Source organism: Sebastes fasciatus, chromosome 18 (genome assembly GCF_043250625.1).
Source record: "Sebastes fasciatus isolate fSebFas1 chromosome 18, fSebFas1.pri, whole genome shotgun sequence".
NCBI classification, from domain to species: domain Eukaryota; kingdom Metazoa; phylum Chordata; class Actinopteri; order Perciformes; family Sebastidae; genus Sebastes; species Sebastes fasciatus.
The window spans coordinates 27371700-27383496 of NC_133812.1; the positions used below are offsets into that span (position 1 = coordinate 27371700).

The 11797-nt window shown below is 41.4% G+C and overlaps 1 protein-coding gene across 1 annotated transcript in view; it reads right to left on the reverse strand.

Moving 5' to 3' along the window:
- Positions 1-1092: 1092 nt before the first annotated feature.
- Positions 1093-11797, reverse strand: part of LOC141756082 (interferon-induced protein 44-like) — a 33758-nt gene continuing 23053 nt past the window's right edge. Inside the window, exons 2-8 of the mRNA XM_074615562.1 lie at positions 7607-7657; positions 7461-7494; positions 7077-7272; positions 3531-3677; positions 3235-3412; positions 2871-2971; positions 1093-1495 (exon numbers count right to left, since the gene is read on the reverse strand). Of these exons, the coding sequence (XP_074471663.1) occupies positions 1301-1495; positions 2871-2971; positions 3235-3412; positions 3531-3677; positions 7077-7272; positions 7461-7494; positions 7607-7655 (900 nt within the window). The 5' untranslated portion in view covers positions 7656-7657 and the 3' untranslated portion in view covers positions 1093-1300. The remainder of the gene's footprint in view (positions 1496-2870; positions 2972-3234; positions 3413-3530; positions 3678-7076; positions 7273-7460; positions 7495-7606; positions 7658-11797) is intronic.

Consider the following 11797-nt stretch of genomic DNA (forward strand, 5'->3'; position numbering starts at 1 on the left):
TTGTACAACACATTACATGATTCAGTAACGCGACGTTCCGAGGTCACAGATAGTGTTGGTGGTTTGTGTTTAGATAGCTGCTGGCAAAAACAGTTTACATTCCCAAAAGAATGCCACCTGATTTAATAACACAGGTGAGGGTGGAGGCCAACAGTTCTCTGCTCCGTATTGCTCCGAGAGATACAGATTTGACAACAACAAATTATTAGAAGGTTAGAAAAGCAAGATTTATTGTGTTGCAGCTGTTCATTGAAGCTACATGGTGGTGACATTGGTGCAATATTACAATACAAGACTTAAAATATTTGGTATCTTTTGGATCTCTATAAGAAATTAATATAAAGTGGGGCATCTCTTTGCTCGCAGGACGTCCCATCTCTCTCCACTTTACTGTCCATATTCGGCTGTACTATCTACTAAAAGCAAAAAAAAGAGAGAAAGAAATTAATATAATGTTTTGTGGGTTTCAAAAATGTTGATTGTTAATGGGATAATCAACATGAGTTGATGGAGACACTGTTGGATTGAGGGATTTCTACAGCAAATTAAAGGCAGAAATTGAAGGATGGATTTTTGTCCGAAAAAATTGCAATGAAATCCTTTGTTCCAACTGATCGCCATATGCTTCTGTTTGTTGGATGGTGAGTGTGTATTTTTGGGGCCTTGGAACAATGGGAGTTTGTTTTTCAGGGTAACAGACTGTCGGAATAATGGGCTTCTTCAGTCCAATGGGACATTTGTCGGACTATTGGTGTTTTGGAATAAAAATGGACCATCCCTTTCTCAACACCAAGTAATGTACGACAAACAGTACTACCTCAACAATCAAATAAAGGACAATGTATGGCTTGAGATCATCCAGCAGCTGGGATATGATGAAGGTGGTAATATACCTGATATGCACTTGCTAACATTATTTTAGTCACGGAACGGGGCTAGCCACAACAGCTAATGTTAGCATCAAATTTGTGGTCAGATTAGTGTATGTATTGTGTACTTAACTAAGACATTCAGTGGTTTTGGCTCATTGACGAAAAATGGAACACGGCAACGCGGCTAATTTGCACCGATTTTCTGTATTTCCGCACTGTATTTTTGCATCACACTAAGAAAAGTATTCAATTCATGAATATTTACTGAGAAACACTGATGATTTGAGCCAGGTTTCTGGGGGCTTTAAAGCTATAACACATACAAACAAATAAGCAAAGAAATCATGCAGAAGATTGTGTTAGAAATCGTGCTGGTTAATGTTGCAGATTGTTATTTTGACAGCATGAAATACGTTTTTATGCTGCAATCAAGCAGATGTGTCTGAAGCTTCAGGCTGACTGTTGTGGGAGTTGATGAAGTCATCTCCGAAGTTGATGATGGATTTCAGTGAGCTCAGGATCAGTGAGTCAATGTCACTGTTGAGGTCGATTTCTTCATGGTAGTTCTTCACAGGGAAGATGCAGTTCATGGGAATACCCACATCTGCACTGAACTGCTGCATCTACATTTAAAAAAATCACAACATTTCTGTTCACAAATTACAGCTCAGAACGATTAAGACTAAGCATGGAACCAAGCCAACCATCTACGAGATGAATCATGACCATTAAACATTTGATTCTGAGCAAAAAAGCATTGGAAAACGGGAAAAAGGCAAAGGTACAAGACTGTTTATATAATTATTATAAGAGTGAAGGAGCTACTCATCCCTTAAACCATTGTGAATTTCTGCTTCTGGAAACTCCTGAAAAACTTTTAAATGAAATGTCGATCTAAAATAAGACAGATTTAGCAACTGCATGCCTTATTTCTCACCGCACCTCGTTTACAGAACCACATTTATATTTCCATGATATCATCCAGCAGCGCGTAGAGGAACGTACCCTTACTATCCGTTTGCAGGTGTGGTAAACATTGCTATTTTAACAGCGAGCTCCACCAATCAGACCGTCGCTGTTACACTTAGGATTGTGGGTAGTGCAGTACGTCTCCAGGACATCGCGAATAAACAACACAGTCTCACGGCAGTTTGTGTACAAAAACACGAATTCCCCTTTTTTTGTGATGCATGTGTCAATTTCCGCTCCAGTCTTTTCAAAACGAAACTACTCAGTTAGGTTTAGGAAAAGATCGACTTGGTTAGGCTTAGGCAACAAACTACTTAGTTAGGTTTAGGAAAAGATGGTGGTTTGGGTTAAAATAACTCCGTAAGTTCCGTACCTGAAGTATGGAAGTTACGTGACAAATAAATCAACGTTGACTTCTGGTTTCACACGGGACACGAACACCGGTCTTCTGGGTGAAAGTCACGTGTTTTTTGACCCACCCATCCACCCCGACCCCGACCCCGACCCCGACCCCATGCTGCTTTCACCACTAATTATACTTCCTGGTTCACAATTACGTGGATTATGAGAATTGATTTCGTGTTGACCATCATGAAAAAAATGTGAAATTTGTGTCTATGTACACGAATCAATACATTCAATTTCATGACTATTTCACAAACTGCTGTGCGATCGTTTCACAATCTCGTAACTCGTGGTTAGTCTACCTTGGATGGTTACAACATTATGGCTAATAATCAAATCTGCGATTCAGAATATGAATGGGATTTTCACTTCCTGAACCTCACTGTTGAGCTCTATAGCCTACAGTCTATGATCTGTATACAACAGCAGTAATCCTACAACAGGAACTTTGTGTTACGTGTATTTGAATTGGCCAGGACCCCGGGACTGGGTATCAGAAAAAGTATAGGAAGAGAATAAATCGGATAGTGCTCATATATTTAAAATGTTTTGACCTTATAACTCAACACATTTTCAACTGACTCCATCTCTGTGCAAATTTATAATATTATTAATTAAACATACCTTTTCCTTCAGGTACTTGAGCTTGTAGACCTTCTTTAACTCATTTTTGATTTCAGGACAGGCCAAGTCAATCTTGGTGAAAATGGCCACTTGAGGAATCCCTGTCAGGACAAAAGGCAGAAAACTACTGAGGCCCGTAACTGACATGAATAACTTTCTCAACTAACACTCGTGATCCTGGAGAGTGAGTGACAGTACATATTGAGAGAAGCTAGTACTTTCTTCAGCCATTGTTAAAAAAACAAGCCAACAATACTTGCTAGCCAGAGAATTATTCTGCCTCCACTTAACGCTCCGCCCACAAAATACTTCATCATGTTTACTAACAGAAAAGAGGTCTATAAAGAGAGATTTCTGCTCTCACCCAGTTTACTGGCTTCCTTCCTGATCTCCCGAATCTTCCACACAGTTTCTTCTCTCACTTGAGAAAATGTGTCGGCAGGAACGACACAAACCAGAACGTGCACTTTGTCGTTGTCAGTTGAATGTTCGTTGTAGAAAGCATTAGGCCCAAGGTCCGTCAACATTGATTCAGGATCGAACTGGAAAACAGGTTCAAATCAAGTTAAATGACAATTGCACTATAAATAACTTATAATTCAAAATAATAATATTAAGTAATTATGTGGAAAAAATCTGCAAAGTTTGCAGAAACTGTACCTTGTAACCGTCCTTCACATGTCCCATCATAGCCAGTTTGACGTCATTCACAAGGACACCTCCGGTTTGACCCAGGCCCATGATGTCATTGGAGACAAAAGGGTAAAAGGTCTTTGGATTTCCTTTTGGGATCTTGAAGGTTGTGTACTATAAAGCACATATAGAGAAAAGCGTTATTATCACTGTGAGCAAAAACAGACTGCATTAATAACTTTGAATAAACAATCGACCAGTACTCTATGCAGCAACAGGGGCGAGGCTTCAAGGCTCTGAGGACCGAGGAAGCCAAGTAATTGGCCTGCTTCGAACGGGGACGTGCTTTAAATGGGCATGCCCCTGATAATGTTACAAGCAGCACTCCCGGGGAATAAGCAATTGGCCCGCTCGGAACAGGCATAACCAAACAACGCTGCAAACAGCACTCCTGGAAGACAAGCAATCTCCCTGCTTGGAACGGAAACTTACTTTGAAGGGGCACGCCCCCCGATAACGCTGCGAGCAGCACTCACGGGGAACAAGCAAGCGGCCTGCTTGGAATGGGCACGACCGAAAACGCTGCGAGCAGCACTCCTGGGGGACAAGCAATCGGCCCACTCGGAACGGGAACGTGTTCGGAAGGAACGGGAACAAGCTTTGAACGGGCACACCCCCTACAACGCTGCAAGCAGCGCTCCCAGAAGCCAAGTAATCGGCCCGCTCGGAACGGGTACGTACTTTGAAGGGGTGCGCCCCCAACAACGCTGCGAGCAGCACTCCTGGGTGCCAAGCAATCAGCCCGCTCGGAACGGGAACGTACTTTGAAAGGGTACGCCCCCAACAACGCTGCAAGCAGTGCTCCCGGGGGCCATGCAATAGGCCCACTTGGAACGGGAAAGTGCTTCGAACGGGCTCGCCCCCCGGATAACGCTGCAAGCAGCACTCCCGGGGAACAAGCAATTGACTCGCTCGGAACAGGAACGCTCTTCGAACGGGTACGCCGCCGACAACGCCGCAAGCAGCAGTCCCGGAAGTCAAGCAGTCAGCCTGCTTCGAACGGGAACGCGCTTCAAACGGGCACACCCTCAATAATGCTGCAAGCAGCACTCCCGGAAGCCAAGCAATCGCTCGAAATGGGAACGCACTTCGAACGGGAATACCCCCGATAACATCGCAAGCTGCACTCCTGGGGAACAAGCAATCGGCCTGCGTGGAACGGGCACAACCCGACAATGCTGCAAGCAGCACTCCTGGAAGTCAAACCACCTGCCCGCTCGAAACGGGAACACGCTTCGAACAGGCACACCCCCAACAACACTGCAAGCAGCACCTCCGGAAGCCAAGAAATTGGGCCGCTCCGAACGGGCACTGCTCTAGTAATAAAAATTATTCAAAGAAAGAAGAAACAGCAGACATAAATGAGAACACATCAGAAACATTTTGAACATTTCTCATGACCTTTACTTACTGAGAAGTTGAGGCAGCTTCAGTTGACTAAACCTGCAACCTTAAAGGGACTATTTGTAAGAATCAGAAATGCTTGTTAATAGCGACACCTGTGGCCGTTTGCGCTTGTGCTCGCTCTAAATAGACATGAACGAGCATCGCTCAAAACAGTGAGGAGACACACGTCAGCTAAAACCACAATATCACTCTATATTTCAGCTGCTTTGCAGTAATGTTAGCTGACCAGACGAAGGTCTCTCCATGAATCAGTGCTGATCCTAGTGTTCGCTTTTGGCCGCGACCGGAGGGAACAGGGGAGACACCGGAGTTTTGGTCGGAGACGATAACGTTACTCTCTGCGGAGCCCCGTCACTTCACAAGACACGGGAAACCTCTGTTGGTCTGGAGGAGCTGCAGCAGTTATTTCTGCACAAACGTCCACTGTACATTCATTAGATATTCTCAGAGCTACGAAGTCTTCTGCAGTGTGGAGTGAGCGCGCATGCACGTGAGGTGGAGCTAGATGACTGAAGGCAGGCAGAGGAGCAGAGTACAGCAGAGACTCCGGTCCTGGAGACCAAAGCTACGGTCTCCCCCGTGTCCTCCGACCGTGGCCAACACTGTTTAACAGACGGGCTTCACTAGATACAACTTTGCTGTTTTCGTGCTTCCGTGTAGTTTGTGTTGGAGTCTTGTCTGAACAGCGTAGCCACACGCGAGCGCGCATGGGACACCGACAACAACTCAACTTAACTCAACTTTATTGTAGCCCAAAGTGATTCACAGTGCAAGATTAAAACAGCACAGATTTAAAAAAACAAAACAAAAACAAGACAAAAAATAAACAATATCATTTTGCAAAACAACAATAAACCATAAAATGTTCAATTACATAAAGTTCAGTAGAATAAATAGGCTCAAGAGATAGAAATATTATGAAAATCAATGATTAAGTCTTAAAAACTGAGGCAATAAATGACGAGGCACCTTAAAGGGACTATTTGTAACTTTCAGAAATGCTTCTTAACAGCGACACCTGTGGCCGTGAAATCAACGAAAGTTAGCGTCGAGCTCGCGCTTTCTCGCTCTAAATATACCTGAACGAGCATCGCTCAAAACAGTGAGGCGACACACGTCAGCTAAAACCACAATATCACTCTATATTTCAGCTGCTTGGCAGTAATGATAGCTGACCAGACGAAGGTCTCTCCATGAACATGATTTAGATCTGATCCTAGTGTTGGCTTTTCCTGCCTAAGTGCAGGCTGAAGCAGCGGGGCTCTGCAGCGTGTCTCCCTGCTCTCTCTGCTCGCAGCCGGAGAGAGCAGAGGAGACACCGGCACCCGGTCGGTAACGAGAAGACAACGTAACTCTCTGAAGAGCTCCGTCACTTCACAAGACACGGGAAACCTCTGTTGATCTGGAGGAGCTGCAGCATTTATTTCTGCACAAACGTCCCCTGTGCATTCACTAGATATTCTCAGAGCTAAACTAACTCTTCTGCAGTGTGGATTGAGCGCGCGTTCACGTCTAGAGGTGGAGGACGCGCGCGCTGTCTGAGTGAAGGAGAGCAGGCAGCGGAAACGAGGCTCCGGCCACACGCGAGTGCGCATGTGTGCCGACCCGCTACATTTATACGCTTAAAAAGTTACAAACAGTCCCTTTAAGTAAAAGCCAGGCTAAAAAGATAAAGGTTTCCTCTAAAAATGTCCAAGTAGGTGGAGTCCTCACAAGAAGTCAAACAGGAAGTCAATTAAGGCTTCCCGTCAGCTGTGGGCCTTAAACAGTTTATGTGCAGCAGTTGTGTCACTGCTGCATGTTCAGAAACTTGTCTTCCTGAATAATAGTTGTATTAGTGGATTGTTCTGCTGTTGTTTTAATATGATGCTATGATCTCTTTTATCCATAGCTTTACTTCCCTTTGTTTTAATATTGTTTACTTTAAAGTGACTTTAAGCTGCTGTTCTTATAGAGTTTTATTATAACTTTATTTCTCTTCCACTGCAAAGGCAGAAACCTCTCACTTTGTAACCCTTGGTTGAAAAGTAGTAAAATAAATACGAATAAAAGTTTGCAAAGTTTTGGGATGTTTTCTTTATCAACACAATCAAACGTTCCTCATACCTTTTTGGTGAAAGAGTCGCCCAAGGTGTTGTCCGCCAAAGCTTGCGTGTACATTCGGCCACGTAAGATACTTTCGACAGAGTTGATGAAACTGGACTTTCCAGCTCCAACCAGTCCGTGAAGAAGAATCCTGAGCAGCTGGCCTTCAGTCTGAGGTTTGTAGTCCTTCACATACTGCAGAACGCTGGATTGGTCTCTGCTCAGAGAAGGAGACGTTACATTAGAGTCATCTTATAGAAACTTTCACCAGATCTATGTCACACAACAACTGGGAAGTTAATTAGGATGTCATCAAATGAGGAAACAAACAGAACAGGTCCATCACAAGTACATTTGTGACGTTTGTAAGTGAAAGATTTTGTTGAAAAAGGTGCAGATACTCACTCCCACGGTATGTCCCTCCATTGTTTGTTGAAAACTGATGAATGCATGACAGATGTTCAGACAAAATAAAAGATTGTGAAAATACAGTCATCATGCAACAATGTGTAGTTTTAAACAAGAAATATGTTATTTTTAAACAATCTTACATGGAGGAGCTGCTCCAGGGAATTGAGGTTTGGACTGTTCAGCTCCCATGACTGGAGAATAAAATACAGTAAAACTCTGAGTTCATATTTCAATGTGTGAGTGACACTCAACCAAACACATAAAAAAACAGCAGCACAAGACGCAGAGTTGAATCAAATTAAACTACATTATACTGAGAGACACAAAGTCTCAATATTATAAAAAAAAAATGTGATTAATTTTTCCATGATGATATCAGTTCTTACAATGATCATATTTTGTATATTCTATTCAAAACAAATAAAAAGCTATTTCACAATCACAGGAAGAACAAATGTATTACACGTCTGTGGATAATGGAAACGTTGTACCTGGGTTGTTGTTCTGGAACAAAGTGAAAGCCCGTATGTGAGAGTTGGACTATGAGCAGTATTTTATGTAGTCATCAGTTAGACACACCCAAAATACACAGAAGTCTTTTCAGACCACAAGCCTCACATTTTCACTTTCATTTTCAGCAGGATGTAGAAAAAAAACAACAGTAGATGTAACATAGAAGTGGTTTACATCATCTGAAAGCTGGGAACTTGAAGACTAATTTGAGGTGCAGCTCAGCACTGTGTGTCAAGTTGTTCTAGTAATAAATCCGAAATAAACATGAATTAATTCATTAATTATTTCAAATCAATTGTAAAAGTGTTTATACGGGCTTAGAACATTATGATAGCAGTATATGATGGTCATCTCCATGTTCTATTATGTCTCATAGGTTGTTGCAGCAATTTTTGGGTTGATGCTATTTGGTGCTAAATTTAACCATTTTTTTACCACTTGAGAATTGATAAAAATTATCAATAATCCCTCCAAAATCCCACATTAAGACACCAAGACCTTGAGGAACACCGTAAAAAAGCCATGCTGTGATTTGGAATCAAAAACTTTAGACATCTGGAGATTTCTGCAAGAATTGCATTTCTCGGCAATTGTATGACGAGCACTTCTGTTGGGTAAACTGCTCAGAAACCCCCTTAATGTCAATCGTCAAAGCAGAGTTCTTTTCCTCTGTCTTTTGAGCTGCGACCAGCAGCTCTATAGCTCACTCTGCTCATCTACATCGCCAATATTGTACGACTCTCTTTCTGACTGACTTTACTGAAGGATAGTTAACTATAGGCATCCAAAGATTTATACGCCCTCAATTTATCTTTACAGCGCTGCCGTTGGCCACCAACCCGCTGGGCGGACGGCTGGCTACTTAGCTAGCTTAGCTTGCTAATACCACCATCATGCAACACAGAAAATAAGCCAAACAAAGTTGTCCCTCATCTGGAGATAGCACTGTGCTTTCCTACGCTGTGACCAGAGTGTGACGATGAAGCATTAAAATGTTAAATTTTACTCATTTAGCTACTGGCTAGTTAGCTAGCTACCTCGCTAATTCCAACATGCTACAGAAAATGAGCCCAACAGCGGACAGCGCCGGGTCACGGTCCCTCTGCCTCACTCCTCGCCGCTAGGAGACGACTTCACCGGGAGGAGAGAAGGCGTTAGCTAGCTAGCTTGTCAGTCTCAATCAGACAATCTAGCTAGCTAACTAACGTTATCCAGCCGTCTACTCCTCCTGAAGTAATCTCCAGCGGCGTAGGGGTCGGCTAATCTGGTCCCGTTGGTTAATGTTAACTTTCTCAACTAACACTGGTGATCCTGGAGAGTTCTCTGGAGAATTCTGGCGCCGTTGGCATAGAACCGTACTTGACCGTTAGCTTGTGGTCTGTAGTAGCCAGCAGAGCGATGTTCTGGGCCGGACTAGCCCCATATCTGTGACCTTAGCACTTTGTACAACACATTACATGATTCAGTAACGCGACGTTCGGAGGTCACAGATAGTGTTTGTGGTTTGTGTTTAGATAGCTGCTGGCAAAACAGTTTACATTCCCAAAAGAATGCCACCTGATTTAATAACACAGGTGAGGGTGGAGGCCAACAGTCCTCTGCTCCGTATTGCTCCGAGAGATACAGATTTGACAACAACAAATTATTAGAAGATTAGAAAAGCAAGATTTATCGTGTTCAGCTGTTCATTGAAGCTACATGGTGGTGACATTTGTGCAATATTACAATACAAGACTTTAAATATTTGGTATCTTTTGGATCTCTATTAGAAATAATATAAAGTTGGGCATCTCTTTGCTCGCAGGACGTCCCCTCTCTCCCCACTTTACTGTCTATCTTCGGCTGTACTATTATGTTTTGTGGGTTTCAACAATGTTGATTGTTAATGGGATAATCAACATAAGTTGATGGAGACACTGTTGGATTGAGGAATTTCTACAGCAAATTAAAGGCCCTGAAAACATATTTTCTCAATCAGCTTCTAATTATGAATGATGGAACATGAGCACAATTATGGATTTTCGTCCGAAAAAATTCCACGGAAAATAATAAAAACAGATTTTGTGGGTTCTTATGAATGCTTGTGGAATCCTGCGGAACATAATATACGGATGGACCTTGATTTCAGCAGATTTCCGTCTGCAGAAATACATGTTTGACCAATGAAATTCTTTGTTCCAGACAAATGGGCTTTTTTAGTCCAATGGGACATTTTTCGGACTATTGGCGTTTCGGAATAAGGATGGGCCGTCCTCTTCTCAATTGCCAGTTTATGTGCAGCAGTTGTGTCACTGATGCATGTTCAGAAACTTGTCTTTCTGAATAATAGTTGTATTAGTGGATTGTTCTGCTGTTGTTTTAATATGATGTTATGATCTCTTTTATCCATAGCTTTATTTCTCTTTGTTTAAATATTATTTACTTTAAAGTGACTTTAAGCTGCTGTTCTTATGGAGTTTTATTATAACTTTGTTTCTCTTCCACTGCAAAGGCAGAAACCACTCACTTTGTAACCCTTGGCTGAAAAGTAGTAGAAGAAATACGGATACAAGTTTTGGGATAATTTCTTTATCAACACAATAAAAAGTTCCTCATACCCTTCTGGTGAAGCAGCCGTTTAGGCTTTTAAGAAAAAAAATAAAAATACATAATACCACATCATACATTATAATCAATTTACATATGTATGTTCCCAATCAATAATCATTGATCACAGGTTTGGTTTAGTTTAAGCCAATATTTCACCTTGTTTATCAAATTTGAGTTGTGAATCCAAAATGACATATTTTACTAATAATTATTTTTATATTTTTCTGACATTTTACACATATTTTTTGGACATTTTTCACATATTTTACTAACATTTTTTGGATCTTTTTCGGAATTTTTTTTGGCTATTTGACTTTATTTGATAGTGATAGTGATAGTGATAGTTGAGAAAGGGGGAGAGAGAGGGGATGACATGCAGCAAAGGGGTTGGATTCAAACCCCGGTGTTATTTAACTACAAACCACAATCTTTTCTTAAACCTAACTAAGCAGTTTTGTTGCCTAAGCCTAACCAAGTCAACCTTTTCCTAAACCTAAGCAGTTTTATTTTGAAAAGACTGGAGCGGAAATTGACACATGCATTGCTGGACATTCGTTGGAAAAGAGAAATTTGTGTCTATGTACACGAATCAAATAGAATACATTTTGTGACTATTTCACAAACTGCCGTGAGACTGTGTTGTTTGATAACAAAAAAGAGAAAAAAGGTGTGAAATTTTTCTTAAATCAAGAGAAATACAGAACAATTATGAGTCTCCCGGGGAAATCGGGAAGGTTAGCAAATGTTTTTTTCTTCATTTTAAGAATAAAAAACTATTAACAATACATTTAAAAACAGTTTTTTTGACAACAACATGTTTTAGCTCTTTAAAGTATTCACATTTGACCTTAATCAAGGAGTTTAAAGAAGTTATAATTATTATAGTATTTAATTCATATATAGTTATGATTAAGTGGTTCTGTTCCGTCTGTGTTCACACTTTGAGATGGTGATAGGAAGAAGATTCAACCAGCAGCAGCAACAGGAAGTCAACACTAAATAACAGCATGCTGCCCTCTGCTGGGGCTCTCTGCTGATACAACTGTTAAATAAATTCACTGTCATAGTCAGTGTGAGCTCAGAGGTGACACAGGTTATGATTTCCTTTTAATAATAATACTACTAATAATAATAATACTAATAATAATAATAATAATAATATAGTTTATTTGGTGGCGCCTTTCAGGACACCCAAGGACACCTTACTAAGATAAAATACATACTCGATT